Genomic DNA, 23036 nt, shown 5'->3' with positions numbered 1-23036 from the left:
TTTTTTCCATCCATTTGGCATTTAATTGACACAAAAAGTCATATAGCACATGATGAAGTACATTTGAGTCAGTCGAACATTTTACATTTCATACACACATTGGTATATCATTATTTGCTGGGTCTTTACAGTTACAACCTAGCACAAGATAGGCCCAAACCACATTTCAAACAGCTAAACTTTAGAATCCCCGATCGGAAATGACGTAGTTTGATCGCATTCAACTATAAATCCATTGAACAGTGGTGCTTCGTTAGTCAACCGATGACCTTTTTTTGGGGTGTGATCGGGGATTGTAAACTCGTTCCTTTCAAACAAACACATGTTATATCTGCTGTGCAGACCCCCACCCCCCTCAGTAATCATGTTTGTGACAGTTTACATCATACCCCTCAATTGGCTCAAATCAAAGTTTTGACCTCACATCTGAAAAGTCCTTCTACGAATGTAGCCCTCTGCATTGGGGTCCAATTTTCAGCTGCCTTTTCATAAATAACATAGACTCCATTATTCTTTGTCATCGACTTTTTGATCTTGGGTCGAACGGTCCAAAGCTGAACATCCTCATTGTTCCAACACCAGCAAGCCCTGCAGGGGAAACAGTTCAATTAGGAGTTGATATATGATCTCCCAAATGCGACACTACAGCAAATCCACAAAGTGCAGTGATGTTTCTTCAGGCAGGCAATATGACACTGGTATATGAAGGCTGCCCAAACGTTTAATGTCTTTGAGAAGACATTTCAATACCTAAGGGCCATAAAGGCCAAAGTTCGGCTATCTACTCTAAACGTAACTAGGCCTCACCCACACAGACATACCTCCAGCTAATGTAATGTAAACAGCGCTGCTGAAGAGCTTCCCAGTTGGTACCACTCTCTTCCACCAGGTGTGAACCACATATCCAGACAGACAGAGGGGTACGACACTACCGATCACACGGCAGGAGAGACAGTCGTCGTCGTCAACATCACGCATGGTGGGTTGGCGATGTCAGGTAACTGGAACATCAGCTGAATTGAAGCAAAGAAAATATACATCATAACATATCTAACCAACGAGAAGCTAAAAAGGTATTATCAGCCCATCAGCTGATCAGGCTTTCTCGATAAAACCAATCATTTTGCAGTTTTGGCATCCCATAGAAGTGATATAAATATGAAAAGGTCCTCTTAAACCTATGATAAAGCCCATTAAGTGCATTTCTATGACCTCTACATACCAGACAACTTAATGTTGTGTAATACTAAAGTCCATGCATTTTAATTATAAACTTAATTACCTAAAAAACAGAAGAATTGACCAAGTGATGATAAAAACACTTTTTATGGAGCGCCAAGGTGAACACAATCAATCAACCTGTGTCACGTGACTCTATTGGACAAAATGGCGGCTGCACCACAAAGTGGACAGCTTCAGCAGCAACCTCAACAAAATCAAGCTCCTGGGCCTTCCCAGCTGCAACAACAGCAACAGGCTCAGTTGCAGCAGCAACAACAAGATGTAGACCCCGTCGCTAAACTAAAAGTTCTCACTCCTCACCTCAAGGAATCTCTCACGGTACATTTTTCCATGTATCAGTCACAAAGAGGCAAAAATGCGGGCCTACACTGTACACATACATGTGCCATGTGGTGAGCTGTCAGACTGGTAATACTAATTAATCTCTTCTTCATTTATTCTAGATGATCATGAAAATTGCTGCCCAGAATTTCCATCAGAATGCTCAAATAGACAATTGTTCGTAAGTATGGAGGTGAAACTGTAAAATGCCTGTATTTTGAAATAGGCCTCAATATGAAATAAAAAGAAGCTATGAAGCCTTGTAATGTTATCTTTATGGAGGACAATAAACTAATTCTCTAATGATGAATATTCCTTGAAGAGACAATGGATAGCATAAGTTGCATTTCACTGATTCACATTTGATGTGTTGCATTTGTTTCCAGGAAGAGTAGTGAAGCCACAGTTCAGAGATTCGACAAAAGTTTGGAGGAGTTCTTTGCCATCTGTGACCAGATAGAAATGAATATAGTGAGTATTCTTCAGGAAGCAACATCCACTTTTAACATGACTAAAAAGGAAGGAACCCTCAATGCCACTTGGGTCATTTATTGAACATGAAGCTAGCAATCTGCTCTGCAGTTTATGTAAGGCCAGTCAAGGCAGCCTTGGTCTTCCAAATGGACACCAGATTGTAGCATCATGATCGGAACCTATTTATGTTGTTTCATCTCTATTTCAGAAGTTGGCCCTCGAATGCAACAATGTAAATGCAGACAGCACTAAAAATACTCCCGTCTTGGTACACACGTCCAAGTCTGATCCACAGCAGGGCGAGGCACAGTCATACACACAGTATGTCAGCACAGTCAAGACACAAGTCACTCATGCTAAAGAACTAAGAGACATGTTACTAGACTGTGCTCGTAAAATCTCAGAGCGGCCTGGTGCTGGTGTACATTGAGTGTGACAATGCAATCAAAGTCGGTCATCAGGAGCTTTGAAAGTGAGGATAGTGAGGGAGGGCGACTATTTTGCATTTACGGCTTGTGTCTACTGCGAGAGAAGAGTCTCTGTTGGCAGATGGACATCAACTCTGGGCTGTCTGTGAACATTATCTTCAGGACTGTGTTGTACCACATGTAAGTGCGGAGGACTTTTGCACAAGACATGAGCTTTAGTGCTTTTGAAATCCAGTAGGTGGCAATGTTTATAGTTAAAGGAACCTGTGAAGACATGTTCTTAATTTGATGCAATATTGGAAAAAAATAAAGCCTGGTTTGATGCAAGCATCGTGTTATAATTCTTCTGTTAATTGTCCATTTCCTGGTGCAGTATGCTTCCAACTGGGATATTCTAGATTCTCTATTCTGTGAAATATCCCAACACGGTCCACATCTCTTCTCCCACTGTGAGATTGTCCTTGGAAATGGTCGGCACAAGGCCACTAACCTTGCGAGTGAATTTTGCTAGTAGAGTTGATAAAAGCTCTCTTCGGTCTGTGTTCATCATGCGCTCTTCTCTCATGCCTCCTGGGGGCAGGCATTCGTCCGGTAGCCTGAGGTCCAACACTCTGAGCCTGGTGGGACACTACTGATTGTAGGCTGTGGTGCGGCGCTATATTACCATGGCCCAGCATTGCCGTCTTCAGCAATTTTGGTTATATATCTGAGTGTTCCTTCTCCTGGTGTGTGGGAGGTATCAGAATGTGCACTTGAGAACAAAATAAGCACAAGACAGAGATTCAGTCTTACAAGTTTAGCATATTGTGCTTTATTTAATTATTGGTATTTTATCACATTAACAAGTCTATGGAATTTTTCTTAATTCAAAATGCCTGGCACATCTATGAACCTGACTGACAACACATACAGATGGGGCTTGGGGTACAGAGAAGTCACTCTCCTCACGAATACAATACCAACATTTCAAAGTTCAAATGTCTTATACAGTTCACCCTGTCAAACATGCAATGTACCCTATTGCAGGCCCATTCGTGAGAAGTCAGAAATGGAGCATTTTCGTTTTGGGATATTCTGATGAGATTTAGGTTTCTAGGACAAGACACAGGTATATAAGCACAAAGCAACGTCGGTGACAAAAATAGCAACAGTAATGGTTGTTATTTCAAGCCACAGGCAATTTGTTGGGATTTATGATTCTTGAGATTAGTGCCAATAGCTGGGTTCATTGTGGCTCAATCTGCCCAAAGAGTATATCTACACATTCATAATAAAACCGCAGTGATTCGTATAATAATATGATTCAATGTTCAGTGAATATCTGAGTTCTATTAGAAAGAATTCTTACAATGTAATGTGTATCAGTAGATGAAATTATTGAACCCAACCAGAGGCATTTCGAGTTGAATCCTTGGTAAGGGCAAACCACTGCCACAGTTGTCTGGTAACAACACTGTCAACTTGTACCTCTACATACACCAATGGTGCAAATGTACGGAGAATACTGACAATATTTTGTCTCCTAACCTTATAATATTTACAAAATGTGTCTATATAGGATGGACGATGGTTTCCTTTTCCCAACAAGTGCAGTGGCCGTCCTGATGAACACAGAGGAATTATTAACAACCAAATATTTCAGTGGATACGTTTTCAAAACTTGGCACAGGTTAGAGGTCAAGGATTCCTTGCCTCATTGCAATACTTGATGCCAGTTCTAGTCCTCGGAGAAATGAACAGTTCTTTTCTCTTTGACATTATCTCACACTGAAGGGTCTGAGAACAGATCGCTTTTTTTTCCATTCTATGCTCAAAGTCTGGCTGTAGCACTTGAAGGGTTAATGTAATGTATTCAAAATATCAAAAATACCAATTAAACAAAGCCGCCATTTGGCCATTAGGTAAATTCAACCACTTCATCTCATGTGAAATGCTGGCTAGTTTACGCTGTACCAATACACATTATTAAAACAAATCCAAGAAAACTGTCACCAATTCAGACGGCCCGATGCATCCAGGCACAAAAAATGATTGCGAGATAAGAAATGGAGCCTGGACACAAGAGCTTCTTGATAACCGATTTCCCGTTTCAAACTGACTTGGCCTAATTTATGACTTTCTGTGTGATAGCAGCAAGATGGCCATATGATAGCATGGGGTTGAGATACACTGCCATCCTTGACTCCAATAAGTGGTGAGGATGACAGTCTATAAACCTTTCATTAGGATATTGAGAATTGAATAACACCCTGGACATTGATGTTCACAAAACATTTTCACTTTCCCGCACCAAGGGGACTGCAGACACTGAAGGCTTATTACTGTTTGTGAAAACCCGACTTTTGACTTATTCCTCAACTCTTCTTCTGCTCCCTTCTCATGTGTCACCCTCGGAGCGAGAACCGCATCAAAAAGAAAGCAAATGTGAAAAATCGTCCTTGAAAATGTTCATGTGAAATACCAGACAAATAACGCCAGGCTTGCACACCAAGCAGGCAAAAACTAAACATCAGACTTAACACAGGAAAGTCTGTTTCATAATAAAAAGAACACAATCAACATGTTGAACCCATAACAAAAGATTTACACAAGATTTCGCCTCTTAGATTGGTGAAAGTCAACAAACCAGGAGCCAGTCAATGACTTTTTCCACAAAATAAGTCCAAAAATTTACAAGCAGATAACTGACGTATGAATGGGAGATAGCTCCTCACTCGTTAATGACTCTCAAGTCAAACACCTCAAGGTTTTTACCTCCATCTACCTATATGTATATGACCTCTTTGAGTCAATGCATCATCTATTCAGGTCAGTGGGGGCACCCTCATTTCACTGCATTGACCCTCCAGATAATGACCCAGAGGGGTGGGGGTGTACAGGTTAGTGGGGGCACCCTCATTTCACTGCATTGACCCTCCAGATAATGACCCAGAGGGGTGGGGGTGTACAGGTTAGTGGGCTCTCACCCATCCAAGAGACACGAAGAAAAACATGTTTTTAAAATGAATCCAAGTCTGTACATCGGTAAAACTCATCATTACAAGATAAAATTTATATTTATTGCACAATATCTTGACTGACGTCGTGAGAATTATTACCAGTGTACCTAGCAACGCCCGTACAGTCTCTCACCAATTAAAATCAACAAAAAGAATAAAAGACACAGCAGCGTCAAATACAGAGATAAAATCAGGAGAACAAGTGTCAAAGAACAAAGTGAGAAACAAACCATCACTAGATACTTCCCTTGAGGGCCATGTGGTCCTAACCATCACTAGATACTTCCCTTGAGGGCCATGTGGTCCTAACCATCACTAGATACTTCCCTTGAGGGCCATGTGGTCCTAAAGATGCAAACATGTTTCATAACATTACATAACATTACAAATCACATTTGAATGAAATCAAAGGTCTCCTCTTGCTATTCATTTCATCTTTCAGCAAGATGGAGCAGAAAGCAAGCTGTCCCTCACAGAAGTGAGAAGATCATTGCAGGACAGGCAGATTCGACCAGATTTGGATATAGATGTCTGGCATGAAGAAATTGTCAAGGTCTGGTGTAAATGATGTTGATCTGTTGCAAGGTTCACAAAGACGGCCAAAGGAAACAATGTATTCTTTGGTTTATTTCAAATTATCTTGCTCACCAAATGTTTAATAAATCAACTGAATAGATGTCATTTTCAATAGTTTTCTGCTGGTGACCACCCGAGGCATAGCCAGTGATACAAGGGAAGGAACAAAGTGTTTTGTTTGAATACTTAAAAATAATCAACAACTGAAAACGAGAGAAGAAAGAGTGAAGGGAAGGAATCATGAAGTAACTACCACACAAAAACAAGTCACCTGACTGAGTCAACTAGCTTAACAAGTGTTAGTCTGATAGTCTGTATCGACTTGTTGTCATGACTCCCCGCCTTAAACTTGGAGAACGTCCTGTTGATTTACTGACAAGATAACCAACTTTTGAATGATGCATTTCGCTATTACCGGTTTCAACTGGTTCTAACACTGGTTTCAACTGGTTCTAACACCGGTGTCAACTGGTTCTAACACCAGTTTCTACTGGCGCGTACAAACCTAGCAGTACAGGCGTGAAAATAAACAAAGAACAAGAATGTCCAGGTCACAAAATAACCAACAAATCAAATCGATGCTGTAGCTAAAAGAATATTTAGGAACTTGTAGTCAAATGTCTGAATATAACACGATGATGGTTAGTTCAACATGAGACTGTTTTTTTTTCAGAGGTACTCCAGCGTTGCAGAGTCCACTCATTAGTTTGAGACAGTCACCAGGAGATGGTGGTTTATATTACCCCTACTGAGCATTGCTCGTCCACTTTACATTGCAAAGGTATTGCCAGAGTTCTTATTATTTGCCCTTTTTGATCCTCATTCAGCGATATCTTCAGAAGGAGTTTTATTAAACAAAGCACCATGGCTGAATCTTGATGTAGAATTTCAGCACTGCTCACCTGAGTCGAGAAAAGTAAGGTGGAAGTTTGGCCGTTATGACACAGGTTGAAATGATTAAATTCCCATATGCACTGAAGGTGGCAGTTTCATCAGAGCTTCACACTTGGGTAGACCACAGGTAAATTGACATTCTATTTCGTACAAAACGGAGACTTTAAACAGAAACGCCACTTCAATTGATCAAGCAAAGCATGCTGCCGTAATCAAAGCCAAGCATTCCATAGGCTTAAAGTGAATCAAATCACCCCATGCAAGACGAGAAAAGACAGGCTGAAATTTCGCTAAGGGACTGACCATGCTAATTTCAGCGTATTTTTATAGTAGAATCATTACGATAATCTTCAACATGAATCAACTTGGCACTGTAGCTATTTACACAATATTATTTAGAACAGTGAAATGGCCAAGTAGATTCATGTTGCAGTAGCGTACAGGAAGGATGCACGCCGGCATGTGATCCTTGAAAATGTTACTTGAACGAATCCGTTTCTAAACCCAACGTGAGAACTGGCTCTGAAAGCCATCCTACACGAATACACATCAACCTCAGGCCACGAACTATCAAAAGGGCCATTTTTGTAATCCAAGCCGTCATACGTTCAGGATAAAGACGAAAAGTTGATTCTGATCAAGACTGTCATATTTCACTGCACACACCGGGGAAATGTGGCTCTGTGTTCAGGTGACCTACTTCAATCAGGTGACCTACTTCAATCAGGTGACCTACTTCAATCCTGACTTGAATCACAGCTTGAACAAAAAGAACGGCCCAATAGATTGGTCTCCTAGTGTACGAAAAGACTGGTCCAATGATAGGTTTCCTGTTGATGAGATTGACATCTGGAGCGGCGGGTTGAAAACAATAAACCATGTACCTACACTGTGGCTCGCCTACATTAGTGAGCAAAGCACAATATCTGCTAGTAGTATGAAAATCGGTATGAATGCCGGTAGAAAGAAATATCCAGTAAATAGTTTAGCAATGTTTATATATACAAATGCCTGCCGCTGGTTGGACAGGGATTATGAAAACAAACAGGCAGACTTGTTGTGATGCTAAAGCTTTTTACATTTCTATTTCATTGGCGTCTGCTGGCACCCTTGTACACACTCTTATAGTTTAGACGACAATGCACAAAACTGAATCCAGGAGACTTCAATGAAATTGATTGAGAATATATTTTCAATTCATTTCAAGATATTTAGGTTTTAAAGTTGACCACCAGGACATGACCAACTCAAGCTGAGAACTAGGATGGTTTTAATAGTCATGTGAAGGAGGTTGGAATGAAAGGAGTAGAATTCCAAGTGCTTAAATGTTTCATTTTTCAATTTTTGTTTTGCTAATAACATTTTCAGAACTCGTGCAACTCGATTGGAGATTTCAGACCAGAAACAACACAAGTATTCTACTCTTTGATTCCAAGCGGCAAAATCAGCCGCTGAGGTTGATTTTGAGGGTCACTTCACATCACCGTGGGGAAGCTGTTTTTAAACCATCGATGTTGACGATAAGCAGACTGTATTTTTAGTAGTCTACCCTAAAGCGATCATACTTGCATAGCACGACTATACTTAAGTTCTCATAGGTTACATCATGTCGATTATATATGATCATAAAAATATTCTTTTGCCTCAGGACTATCATATACTTTTGATTCAAAAAGGTCACTGACCGGTAAAAGTTATTTACAAGATGGGTACAAAAATCTGGCTTAAATGTGCTTAACTATTAGCACCTATTGTAATCATGTCAAAATAAAAACGAAAAAGCAAAACTACATTCAACCTTTTATCTTATGATAGCTATGGTGTTTGCCTTAAGACCACCAGGACCACACACTTGACCAACAAACACTCGGCTGCTTGTACTACTTGGGGAGTATTTACTGCCTTCAAATAACTACCGAAATAAGAAAGGTTTATTAACGGTTGAATCTTTTCTCATCCATAGCTTTGAATGTTAATTTCATATTTCATTGATTTAATCAAAATTGAGGAAAGTTTGCCTCAAGTGGACTTCACCAGAATGGTCTACAGATAATGATGAAAGAAGTTCATACCAAAGCTATCAGGAGGATTTCAGGTTGTACCAAGAGACTTCTCCTATATTCCTGTGTAGTAACAAGCAGTCCTCGTGCACGGTCCAATGACGCCTGCTTTCAGCGTTGACAAGCGCGGGTATGTGACAACTCTGATGTGGTTTACAAAAGGCTCAGAAATATAGTCGAATCGTGTTCAAATTCCATACTTATTTAACCGGTAAATTTTGTTATCTTTATTGCCATGTGTGAACGCTTTGATTTTTTGTCTTTTTTATGGGTGGGGCAATTTTGTAACTTAAAGCCAGCATCAACTTTGATCAAAGAAACTCACATCGAATAGATACACAGCATTTTTCTAATTCGACATAACTACCTAGAATTAGTTTAGACCCCCCTCCAACTCTTGAACCCTGGGTTCAAGTGACGAGTCATCCAGGTAGCTTCTTGTGCATTGTACCATAATGTATGACATATGCATTACAAGAATCTATCACTGTGGTGCTCAAGGAGCAAATGATAAGATGACCTGTTGACCTGGACCCAGACGGGGGTTTAATTTGAAAGCTTAGCGTGTAGGATGTTGTCCAAACTTGGCAACAGACAGGACTTGGCGAAGAAGTCATTGCCGTGGAAGCCAACTGCGCTTCACTAGGCTGAAAGCGTGTCTATTAAAGCTTTTACAGGATACAAGTCGTCAGTTAGTGATTAAGTGTTGATTAGTGATTGAAAGCTACATCAGTCAGATCTTGCATGTTACCAGCTGTTCTTATATGTCAATTACTGTGCGTTCCCTGGTGCTGAGGCCATTCAAAGATTTGTTAGAACAATCATAAAGATTTCCACCCTTACATCCCCAGCTTCCTGAATGAACACTTCTGATGCATTAGCTAGAAGAGTCCACACTGGAAACGGGGGTGCAAGGGTTAAAAACATCCAGCCAATTCATATGTTTTTCCACTAAAGACAAACACACATTGTTGGTGAATATCTGTATGACCACAGCAAGTTCAGGTTGTCAAGAGATTAAATATACAGCAGAGCTGTGACGTGTCAACGTCACATTGTTTTACTACGAGATTCTTGGCATGGTTTTCACCACTGAGTGGGTTAGTGTTAATACTGATTATCATAATGGAGACATGAGCCCTCTATTGGTCAAAATTGATGCTAATCTCCATCTCTGGATACCCGTTTTGATTGCTCTTTCAGAGCGGGAAAAATGCCAGCCTGTGACAAGTTGACTCAATTCTGGCTTATTTACTCGTCTGAAAGACTTGTGTTCACACTGGTCGTCGTATGAATGTAACCATTTGTGTTACGAGATGACTGCCATCGTGTAGCACACATCAGAGCTGGCACAAACCAACGGAGAAAGAGAACTCCAAATGAAAGAGATAATCCAGGCACGGTACAGATTACACAAGTTAGCAAAATGCATAATAATTGAAACTATAATTTGTAATCTATGTTTCCAGCCGTCAGTGGCCGACTAACCTCGGTGCAGGACACGTTAAGACTGCGCCAGGATCCAGATTGTAGAGATGCGTAATGTGCAATAACATTTAAGAATATAAAAGCCAGATTATTGGAGATAATAGTTGATTTCTTTTTGATTGATTACCGTACATCAAGTTATCGTTTCACCAGCATTTCCTTGCGTTTACAGACACTTCCAATTCATGTATCAGGAAGTGGAGGTGAAGAGATAACTTCTAATGGCCTCTGGAGCTTTTAGTTTTATAAACATCCAAACAATGATATTGTCCACCTAATAATTAAGTAAAAGATCTCACAATGACCTGTCGAAGTGCCACTCAGTCAACGTTTAGGAGGAACTCGACTCATTGGAGAGAACATGTCCTGTGCATACCAATGTATACTTGACTCTAACTTGTTCCGAGATGATGGAGTTTATGAGACAATACCAATGCAAGGATTTCATGATTTGAGGTGTGAAACATGACATGGAAAGTTAACCAGCTTGGTAATATTGATATGCCTTAAGCTCTGCATCAATCCAAATGGACCTGGCAAACAGTGGTTACCATGGTGACAGGACACAGCTAATCAGACGAGTGCAGAAAAAGATCAATGCATCGATGAAGAAGTTTTCCTTTTGAGATTTGAAACGCGTTAAAATGCGCTAAAATGACGTTAATGCTTGAAAGCAAAAACTTATGAATTATATGATGGTCATTCCAGACTATACAGTATGATTCTTCACGCATGCCCTTAATTAACATACATCCATGCATACTTAATACATACACCAAAGCACATATACAGGTCACGCTGGCACATTAAAGCTTTAGGAGTACACACATTTCGATCATCAGTAAACTCAAGGAGAACTATCCGTGTCTTATATTACAATGAACCGTCAGATTCATAATGAGGGTTAATGACCAAATCGCTGATTAGCTCTGCTCTGTCACCACAGACCACATCCTTCCCTATCCAACAACGTGTGCCATCGATATGCAGATACTTGTTTTTCTAAAAATGTACACCTTATAAAAATGTGAATGAAGTTAAAACCTCTTGTCTCTGTACACACCACAACGTTATGTAAATGCGAAAGCCATACATCTATGAACAGACAATGGAGGTAGTGACAAAAGTAGTGAAGGACCTTGAATTAGGTTGAAATCTCAATGAATGGCTCAAGTCCTTAGGCCGTACAACATCAAATGGGCCTCTGGATGTCTCTCAGCAGTCGCTCAAATACGCTTAATCGTTACTTGGCTATTGGGAGACAATTTCACAAAAAGTTTTGGTAACATTGAAGATGAGTGTGTTGACCATAAAAGAATAATGTGGAATCAGAAACTGCTAGTTTACAGCTTTCCAACAGGTCATAATATTATCGTTATAAATGGAGACTCTTTGTGGAGCACCATGTACAATGATTCTAGAGATGTAAATGAAGATATTATATGGGACACCCTGTATAATGAGTCCAGCGATATGAACGACTGCTGAGCACTCCCTGGCCACACCTACTGAAATTAACAACTGATCATTAGCCAAGCAGTGCAGGTCAATCAAAATGCCCACCTTTAACTAAAGATGACGCCCTCCTCAACATCTCATCCACATAATCTCAAAGTCTGGTTGATTATGCTCTCAGAGTTACATCGGCAGGTTGAGAACAGTTTAGCCTTTTCAACCCCGTTTACCTCAATAGACTGTTCTAGTTAATGCATGAGAATGGTCCATTCCAGAAATTGGGGGTGTAAAGGTTAGTGTATAGTTTTAGATTTGTAACTCCAGTTTCCCACCAAGCACAAAGACATGTACACCGAATGCCTCGAGAGTCGCAGACATTCTGGCTTTATGGAGGAAAAGATGATAGCTGTGTAGTTCATAGGCATTGAAACCATGTGAATGATTGTAACTCCCAACAAACTTCCAAGTGTTTAGAAACTACTTTTGTAAAAGTACTCAAATGGTGTCAATGGTATCTTTTAAGTTTCTCTTACCAGATTTATTTAGGGAGAATGACCAATCCAGGTCAAGTTTTGAACCAAGACGGATTGACCTACTTCACTGCAAACAAGACCCATTCAAACATATTGAAAAACTACCTTTAGACTCTATGCATGGCGTATCTTTACATTCCTTTTCGGCGAGCGAAGGCCTATAATGTGGCACTTGGCGGCCAAGAAAGGATGCGTCAACAACAACACAAGACCCTACAAGCTTCATCTGGGACCTGGCATCACATGGCCTAATCACAGAGCACCTACAAATGTCATATCTCTTCAGCCACAGGACAATACTCATGGGAGAATCACATGAAAATGAATCACTTGCAATTGTAGACGCCACTCTCATAAGAGGCAAACTCTACAGTGAAATCAACATGTTGCAGTTCAAATTAAGTAACGACAATTGTCAATTTCAGCAGGTACTTGCTAGGCCTCAAAGACTCATTGTGGCAAGATTTCACAGAACTGACATACAACTGACACTGGTTTCAAGTAAAACAGCCTGTAATGGTGACAATAACAGAATGATTCATTTTCACATGTTTTCCTCAGCCCCAAAAAGAAAGGGACCATGGCCCTCGTCTGCATACAGTTCCGAGTCCCAGAGACACTTGGCACCATGGTAAATCCATCGCGGGCACCACTGAGGCCTAAACAATAGAATCTATCTGATGTTTAACTTGCACCATATAAACATGGAACCAGTCGGAATCGATGCACACGTCTGACAGGATGAAGTGTTTGACCAGGTTTGAAGTTTGACCAACCTTAAAATCAGAATATCACTGATTCACAATCATGTTCTCCGTTGGTGTACAGGTCCAACAAGATAACCTACTTTGTGCGGCGTAGGGAAAGACGTTGCTTATAACAGACCAGCGCAGTGATTCCGATACTGGCCCAAAAGATCCAGGCACCTTGGATCAAGGTGCTTCAACATGAGAGTCACCATAAACCTATAAAACCCACTCACTAGCCTCTCCTGCCATCTGTGGCTATGCCTTACTCTAGTCTTCACTGACAGCAGGCAAGGGCTGCTGGCATGTTGCCAGTCACAGGCGTTGACACCTTGCCTGCCATCAGAGGTCACAAACTCCCACACAAAGGAACGTCTGACCAACAGTGCTTTTGCAATCTGCACACAACCTACACTCTGTTCATGACCTAAAGGCCTGTTATGCAGCTAACTGTGAATGTGATGAAATAAAGATAAAAAGCCATGGAACAGAGTTCAACAAATCAGAAAATATCAGAAGTCAAAGTCCAAATTGATCCTCAATTTTCATCAGCTCACAAACCATAACTGAAATATATTTCATCAGACATAATAAGGGCAGAAGATTGGATAAATGCACTTCCAAATCATTTCAGAAGGACACACCCAATAGAACAAGGTTGGCGCTTTCCTCTTCTGTATGAATGTTGTGTCTGTATTCCAATCATAAAAGTTTGAGATACGAGAAGCCATGATGATTTGTTTGACTGCTGAGATTTCATGATTCGCCACCCAATGGTACGACTGCTATGTTGGCCAACAGAACTCAAAACCAGTTGGATTCAAACATTTCATTTATAACTAATCGTATAAAACAGAGCTGTCAATTTTCTTGAAATTAAAATCTGTCCAAGTGTCTACTGACCAAATATTATCTACAATCAAAAATTTGTGCATGACTTTCGGCATAGTTTGTTTACATTGCCGGAGCCTGACTGGCGTCCTATTAACACATGCAAATACCCCATTCACTGAACCCAGCGAACCTTTTGAGCAACAATGAAACTTCATTCAAAATTCAGCAATTTTTTTAGCTAGTATTTTAAAACTCACCTAAATTCTAGAAAAAAATCTGTTTCTAGTCTCTACTGCAGGAGCATGCTGTAGACATTTCATTCATTTTGGAAAGTCTCAACATTTTAGACCTTGAAATAGTGCCATCCTGACACTTGTCGGGCCATAAACAAAAGTCTTTTTAAAGTTAAGCCCAACAATATTCATACTCAGAAGTCTTTAACTGACATCAGTTTATCTGCTGAACAGTAGAAGTAAGTATATATACATGTATACTTGGAAAAGTAACATCCCAAACCAAACAAAACTCAAAAACTTAGCAAACGTCGTTGCTCAAATTATGTTAAGTAGCCGCTGGCCTGCAGTAGAAACAAACAAAATAATGCCCAAAGTCAACATTCGAAAGTCATGGAGAAACTTTCTTCAAAGGGAGATCATAACATTTTACAAATATTTTTGTAATCGTCAAAAAAATTCTTTCCAAAAATGTAATATTCTACTTCCATTGTTTACTTAGTTGCTGTTGCAATGGGTGATTCCAACACAAGGAGCTGAATCTTAGGTCACCAGCAAAACATCCCTGGGTGATGAGAGTCCCCGCTCTTCCGTCTACCATAAGACGTAATGGGATTTGTTGTCATCATGTATCTATGTTGCCTTGATAGACACATGTATGTTATAAAAGTATTATTTCTTTGACAGAAGCGTCTGTGTCTTCTTTCTAACGACTCAAAGATGAGAAAGTCCATTTAAGAGGTCTAAGAGTTGAAAAGTTGCAAGTAACATTTCATGACCCGGGATTGCTTTGACTGGACACTGTACCTGGGGTATTTCATTGTCGACAGTGCCTAAAGACTGTCCTAATACCAAAAGATTGATCAGCAGTTCTAGTAGTTTGCCTGGGTTAACAAAGACGTGCTAGAAACATAGTTTACTATCTCTTGAAATATGCTACCTCCATTTTCTTACACCAATCGCAGTTACGTTTCATATTAGTTTCAATCTCACCCTAAGTCAGCACTGAAAATCTATCGAAACCTTTCACAATGACGCATCTAGTTCTGGACTTCGTTGTGCTGTGTTAGACAATTTGACACAGGTCCATATCCCTGGCTTATGATCGTCATTCGAGACTGAACTGATTCGAATAACCTAAAAAACCCGCAGTTGAGCTGCAGTACATTAGCAATATGATGCACACTCACGTACACATGTCTGCCTGCAAGATGGGGCAAACTCGTTAATAGCACCAATAGAGTATGACATAATCCTCAGATCTTCTCCGGTCTGTTTCTGTCAGTAACGCGCACGCCTCCCCGCGTACATCGTGCGATACCCTGCATGCTCCTGTGCAAACAACTGAACTGGTTGCTCCCGTTGTCCGCACTCCAACTGGGCTGTATCACGTCTATCCGGTGTTGTCTCACCTATCACGCAGTAACTTCATCAACTCAATAAGCTAGCAGGATGAGACGTTCAGGTATGTACGGGTGATTTGTGGCGCCCCCCACAACAACCACATGAAACACCACACCTGTGGCATGCCGTCAGCGGCAGGTAGCACCAGAGACATGGTACGAAAAATGACAGAACGGTTAGAGCCGTCCATTTTTTACAGTTACTATCGTCCGAGGTGTCACACACGCAGGGGTGACCATAGTCACCTTCTGCATCAGACATACAATGGTAGAGCATGCTCGTTGCACAACATATGCATGAGACCTGTTCTATACAGTCATGCACCCTATCCGGTGCGTCCTCGCAGCTACCTTTACAGTTGTCCTCATGAACAAACATTTTTGAACAGTACACACATCTCGAACGCTTCTGGGATAATAAATAGTCTTTCCCTCTTCCATATTGTCCTTTTTTGCTTTTCTTTTTACCTGGTAAAGGAGGTTGTAATGATATTTCAGTCCCTATTTTCTTCAAAGAACTTAAACTGTCCTTTCGTTGCGAAGGTCGGACTGAGTCTAACTGTGGATACGAATAGTCATTATTTGTGTTCCTTGCAAACTGAACATAGTAACCTTTACTATCACCTTTATGACAGTCTTTGATTTCTATCGTCGTATCAGGATCAGAGCCCCCTCCTGACTTATCCGACTTTGACTGTATAGAAGGCTGTTTTTCGTGTTTCACCCAGACATCTTCTTTACTAGTGTTCGTATCGCTACTTAATGATTTGCTACTCTGACTTTTATCACTAGATGGCGAGGCTTTTGACGGTTTCTTTTCGACATACTTAATCATGTGTAAATGTTGGTGATTGGCATGGTGGTGACTGGATATAAAGGGTTCCTGTGCGGGCGACTGTTGCGTCGGAGAGCTTGTTGTCGTTGATGTTGTACTTGCTGACTGAGATGAGGAGTCTTTCCGGCCGCCAAGTGGTAGATCTAGGGTCTATAAGAAGACAAGAAATGTTATTAATTGTGAAGGGACCTGCAAGAAAGGGCTCAAAGTTCAACACAGACGGTCAACTTATTCACCTGACATTACTTCTCTGATCTTACAGACTTCTTTCTTGGCCGAGTTGACGCCATGTATCACAATTCATGAATGAACTGAACAAGTCAATCCCAAGTTACACAGGCATTCATCTGTTACTTCCAAAAATCTTCTGTTGATACACGAATGTTAGACATGACATGTATCATATATGTAATCTCGGCCAAGCTTTGTCATGGTTTTGATAGTCTTAATGCCAGTAACTACTGCAACACTGCAAGAAGGGACCAAATCTTGTTGTTTCTTGTGTAAACTATAGTTGAAGCTTTCCTGGCCAAACCTGTTCTACAAGATCTCCCCTAATTTGAAAATGAAAATGAACTTTCTCTAGATGCTGGAACCAATGTGGCGTGCTAAGTGAACAGAGGTGAACAGGGTGAATGATCCACCTTTAGGACATTCTTAACAAACACGATCCTGCTTTGGCACTCCCTCTCATCACACTCACAGGGAAGTCAACGATAGTGTTTGTCATCAGCCCCAGATGGCAGCACTCAAGCTGTTCAGAAGTCCCAGCATTAAAATGTTTGAGGAAAACTATTGAATACTTACAACAAATACATCGTCATCGCCCAACTCAATTTGAGTGGATTCTGGAGATCCTACAAGTAGAAAGAAGTCACTTGGTTATAAAACATGTTTCAGTCAAATCGGACACTGACCCGGCAGAGAGTACTTATAGTTGTTGCAGGTGGTGTTTGCATGACACTTGTCCAGGATTCAATTCAGTGTCATCTCTGACTACCTGTGTCAAGTCACACACTGTACACTGTTCATGTTATTGGTGGTTCAGGAAAATAGAATACATTATGTAGTGCAGTAGTAATTATAATGTATCATGTGCAGGCCAATTCACTGAAACTTATCATTCCACTGGGCCAATGCAACAATGGCAGTTCATATTCAGTGTGTAATTCAAACTATTAGATTAGAAACTTTCAAATTCGAGTTCAATTTTCAAATATTTGAACAAACAAAGTAACTTGACCTTTAAAAGTAGACAATTCAGGCGACCGTCTGCTACCAAGGACAGGTGCAGCAACAATGATATGTTTTTTTTCCCAGTTGGACTGCCCTCACCACAGCAACACCTGTAGTGGTGGAATCTAAAGGCCTGCACTCAAAAGACCTTATCACTTCAATGTCCTATAGGCCTGACCTGTACCAGGTGAGTGAAATCGTTGCATCACCTATAAGTCCAGGAAATGGGTGACTAACTGCAGTATGGATTTATGATACTGAGTTCTGTTCATAGGCCTATTCAAACAGTAGCTAGAAAAGCATATTTATAACCTTTTCTGGGAAGATGTCTGAATGCCACAGGTGTACCTTCTGATAGAAATTGCAAATACTGGTCCTTGGTCCAGAAATTGTCAACTTTTTAAAAACCACGTACTTTAATCATCCATCTTTTATTACAAAATGTCCCCCCCCGAAATACGTGTGATCCAAAACAGACCTGGCAAAATGGCGGGCCACTATGCACCTAGGGGAAGTTCTCATTACAGTGCTGACTGAGAGCCCCACTATGCACCTAGGGGAAGTTCTCATTACAGTGCTGACTGAGAGCCCCACTATGCACCTAGGGGAAGTTCTCATTACAGTGCTGACTGAGAGCCCCACTATGCACCTAGGGGAAGTTCTCATTACAGTGCTGACTGAGAGACCCACTATGCACCTAGGGGAAGTTCTCATTACAGTGCTGACTGAGAGACCCACTATGCACCTAGGGGAAGTTCTCATTACAGTGCTGACTGAGAGCCCCACTATGCACCTAGGGGAAGTTCTCATTACAGTGCTGACTGAGAGCCCCACTATGCACCTAGGGGAAGTTCTCATTACAGTGCTGACTGAGAGCCCCACTATGCACCTATGGGAAGTTCTCATTACAGTGCTGACTGAGAGCCGGATGTTTCACTCAATGAACTTCATGATGTAACTAGAACAGGCGGAACAAAACAGCATTTCCTGGATGTGAACGTAATCAATGTGTATTAATAACCTCTTGACCTTGAGCGTGTGGGACTGGGCCATTGAGTGTTATGCATGATGCATTCAGCCGATTAGTCTGACAGTATGAATGACTCCATTATCATTATCATCCCAACGTCATGATTATCATGAACCAGTTGCGGAGGTCGGTCGTTGTTCTGTTGGCCATGGAGAGTCAGGTCTACCTTCATTCATGTGCTGGGTCTTTAGTGTCCAGGGTATTAACAGACTGTGGCATACTGCCCCATCTGATGGAGGTTACGAGTTAGGGTTTGTAGTCTGGGAAATCATGCCCAGGAGTGCTAAGGTGGGCGATGACATCACTGCTCTTATGTGATAGCTAAGAGCGCATGACACCTCAACATCCAACCTGACCATTACACTATAAAGACCACTAACAGCATCGATCATGCAGTTTCAGAGTAATTTCATGGGGTGCGGTCTCATTCACCATTGAGAAGGAATCCTACAGATAAAGCATTGATGACACCACTGGCCATGAGCAGACACTGGGGCTGTCAGCCTGGCTTCGAGTCACAGTGATAAACTCAATCTTCTCCAAATCAGAGATTTAGCACATTCCATTGAAATTCACCAACCCACAAAATCAACGCATTTTATAGGCCAGTTAATCAATTAATTAATTAGTGTCATTAACGACATCCTGGTCACAAGAGACTTCCATCATACCACATGAGACGATCTCATGTATCGATTATAAGCTCACAGATGACATGCAGAACAAGCCGTGTGAAACATAACATTTCACAACATTTGATCTCACCCTTTGTAAAGAATGCACTCTATGGCTTTAATCTCAAGGTTGAATTTTCGAGCCTGATCAAAAATGAAAATACGGTTACCAACAACCCATCATACCAGACAGACCAGACTGTCAGGGTGCATGATGCAGGCTGGCCATTCGTTTGTTCTGATCCCACACCCAAAACAAGGAATCACTTACATCATAACAAGCATGCGTGGGCTATTGCAGCATTCATTCATTCACCGTGGAGTTCCAAGAGAGAAACAGGTGTGTCTTGCTGGAATGCGTGAAGCAAGGTCACTTGAACATTCAATCTAAACTGATGAGGCAGGAAGGAGTGGCTTCTAAATGTTCTGATCAATATTGCCTTATTCACACAGAGCTCATACAAAGTAGCGACAGAGTCGATATCCCAGCATCGTGGAGCAACCTTTTACATTTTAACAGACTGGGTTGGGTAAGGTTGAACTTGCCAAAGACACTCATTCAATGTTCCCAACTAGACCATGCTTTACACTGGAGGTTCATTCAATATTCTCAATCATTTCGCAAATGGTGGGAAAACGTTTTTTCCATGGAAGACTAGAGGTGGGGTTTGGGCTTGAAGAATTGACCAACCTCCATCCTCTGGCAAGAAGCAAACTACAACTTGGGCTCTTTACTCAGCCTTTATAATATGTATGATTGATTTATGGGGGTCATTGGTTTCTGAAATGGTCTTTGATGCGAGACCAAACACAATCCAAGGATTAAAAGATTAAGGATTGATGGAATTACCTTAATTACATGCCCTATCCCTGCAGGAGAAAGGGCATGTAAAGAAACGTATCCACATTTCTAAAAAGTTGTGAGTATGTAGAAGCGAGATAGCCTTTGAAGACATTGCGTCATGAAGAACATCCAATACCAAGCACCTACCTTTGACTACCTCACACCATTGATACGGCAGAGCTCACAAAAATCCCACGTTAACCTTGACATTTCCCTTGCCGATAAAAAACAAATTCTTTCCACCATCACTAGAAACCATAACATCTGAGCTAATACGCAAGCAAAAATACCAAACATATCTAGCAGCCTGAGTGATAGTAATATATTCAATGGTTTCCTCAATGATGAAATCCACAATACATAAAAGCTCTTCCCAAGTTGGCCACCTTTAACAGCTCCCCAATGGTTGGTGCACCTCCACTACATAATACTGCTAACATTTTCTCAATGGAAATTTTACTTGGTTTCTAAGATGATGGCTCTTAGGGTCAGCTATCAGTTTTTCAATGGTCAGGCCAGCTACATATCCACAGCATAATACTGAGCATTTTCACACCGATTTCTTCACTGATGGACATCTATAGACACAAAACCCAATGCATTTTCTCAATGGAGCTGTGGCTTAGCTCAATGCCATTGATTGTGCATCATGATGCTAGCACCAGCACTGAGACTAACAAGCAATATCAGCGGGAAGAAACCGAATGAGCCATCTGGTCGGTTACTCGTTTAAACGTTGTGATGGTTTGATAGCCCGTGTGAAGGTAGTGGTCAAGGTTGGCTAGATGATATGTGGACTTCTGCACAGATCGGCTTCAAACACCTGTGAAACCACTGACTAATCAAGCATCGGCCAGCTTCTACCTCACTAAACGTGATATCCCAAAGTCACTTTGATATACGCTGATACCTCAATTACCAGATGGTGGGACATGGAGTTCATTATTCAGACATGTTATTTCAAAACCAGGATATTTTCCTGAAATGCGGGCTCGCAACTGCACAACCTCTGGAGGAGGAAACTTGTATAAAATGTAAATAAGTCTCAAGTTGGCTGACACCGAAAATAACCTGTGTGTCCATCTGCTGCTAATTGGACGACACTTGTAAAGTATCACCATCGATACATGGTACACCACCCCAAATTATTTCTCTAGCAACACAGCAACATGTGCATGCACCCATCCCCCATGTAGTAATATGAACTTAGCACATAGCACATTGCTGGTTGATTCGCCTCCATTATAGTTGCCATTGATAAGACGTTTGGTTCATAGAGAGTGAAGCTCAGAACCAATCCGACCCTGCTCACTACATCATCCCCATACATGCATCCAGCACTATTGATTTCTGTGTCGAGCTGCCTGCTTCTATTTGCAGACACATAAACTGGAAATTTATGAATGGAGATGGCTAGGGCCATTCAACACGATGGAGGCAGGAGCTAGCATAGCTCGCTGGAGGAAACCTTTTCCTATTAGCTATCAGTAGCAGAGACAACTGGGAAACCCAACCAGCCATAGCCACAGTTTACTGTTTGGATTGCAAAGAGAAGAGAGAATGTTAACACAAATTTTGCACATTTAATATTAATATGACGCTACGTAGCTCCGAGGTAATGAAGGAGTGGCACTCCCTAGCTTATATCGATGAACAGGTTGTTGTCAGCTAAAGACGTTGCTTCGGTGAAATGCAAGCAACCTCACCCCAGGTTTACTACAGTGCTATGCATTTAGTGCACAGTTATCTGTTTTTTAAGGATCGGAGGTGTGTGGTTCTATTCGAGGTTAACCCTTGAACGCTTGGCAATGATAGTAAATGACGTTGGTACGTACTGCTTCTAGATGATGGCGGTCAATCGTTTCCGTATTGAATGTTGTTGCATCAACTTTTTTGGCTTTGAAAATGTTTCCGAATTTTGAACATATGAAAAAATTCAACTCTGAAAGATGAAAAAATTTCAGAGTCCAAATATTTTTTTCACTTGTTTTTTTTTCAGCCCAAAATGAAGAAACATCATCAGCCCCAAAAAATTTTGGCTTTGAAAATTTTTCATAATTTCGAACTTATGAAAAAGTTCAACAATTTTGCGGGGAAACCCTATCATGCATTTTGATGTTTATCTCTATGTTTTATCATCTGACTGGAAGCATGTCCTTAACCCCGATTACAGACTGCCCCTACCCACGATCAGAACACATCTGTGCTATAACAATGAAAACACACCATTAACAGACAGCAGAAGTCTTTCAATGAAAACATCGTACGCTGCCCATCCCTACTCAGGCTACGAAGCATGATGCTCCATTCATTAATCGCCACCGATCAAACGATGCCACAGAAAGCGTTAAGGTCTCGTTTCATCTGGTTATCAGAGTATTGAATCGTTACATAACATTCCAGGCAGATCTGCCTATAGAGCCCGATCAATAAATGCGTAGGTGTACTGAACATAATTTGTGTTGCTAGGTTACCGTATGCATGGACGGCATTAATATTCAATGAACCAGTATCTGAATGGAGACTACACAGATCTGTGGCCACGTTCTCCCCACATAATAAACACCGTGAGATCTTGAAAGTTTCCCATGCATACAAACCCCATTCACCTCAAAGCGTGTTTGAATATTTGTGAATGTGAAATAGGCTTGATTCATGATTTATATTCTGAGTCTATAGCCGAGGTGCAGAGAACGCATAAATTATGCTAATGATAGACAAATAGGAGAGA

General features: G+C 41.0%; 2 protein-coding genes and 1 long non-coding RNA gene across 7 annotated transcripts in view; 1 reads left to right on the top strand and 2 right to left on the bottom strand.

Moving 5' to 3' along the window:
- LOC135485029 (uncharacterized) lies at window positions 1-1345 on the bottom strand. Its single transcript, XR_010446516.1, has 3 exons — window positions 1283-1345; window positions 822-1013; window positions 1-588 (listed from the first exon to the last, which is right to left on the bottom strand). It is a non-coding gene; the product is annotated as an uncharacterized LOC135485029 (long non-coding RNA).
- Window positions 1346-1386: 41 nt separating this feature from the next.
- Window positions 1387-2792, top strand: LOC135484948 (mediator of RNA polymerase II transcription subunit 29-like). Its single transcript, XM_064766658.1, has 4 exons — window positions 1387-1560; window positions 1686-1744; window positions 1950-2034; window positions 2246-2792. The coding sequence occupies exons 1-4, from the start codon at window positions 1387-1389 to the stop codon at window positions 2465-2467; spliced, it is 540 nt and encodes a 179-aa protein (XP_064622728.1). The 3' UTR covers window positions 2468-2792.
- Window positions 2793-3246: 454 nt separating this feature from the next.
- Window positions 3247-23036, bottom strand: part of LOC135485174 (sprouty-related, EVH1 domain-containing protein 2-like) — a 52683-nt gene continuing 32893 nt past the window's right edge. For all 5 annotated transcript variants that reach the window (XM_064766965.1, XM_064766966.1, XM_064766967.1 and 2 more), the window contains 2 exons: window positions 17329-17378; window positions 3247-16671 (listed from right to left, as the gene is read on the bottom strand). In XM_064766965.1, the coding sequence (XP_064623035.1) occupies window positions 15745-16671; window positions 17329-17378 (977 nt within the window). In that variant the 3' untranslated portion in view covers window positions 3247-15744. The remainder of the gene's footprint in view (window positions 16672-17328; window positions 17379-23036) is intronic.

The sequence above is a fragment of the Lineus longissimus genome, chromosome 3 (genome assembly GCF_910592395.1).
Source record: "Lineus longissimus chromosome 3, tnLinLong1.2, whole genome shotgun sequence".
NCBI lineage: Eukaryota > Metazoa > Nemertea > Pilidiophora > Heteronemertea > Lineidae > Lineus > Lineus longissimus.
The sequence above is the reverse complement of the archived record's forward strand: the minus strand, read 5'-3'. Positions and strand labels throughout refer to the sequence as shown.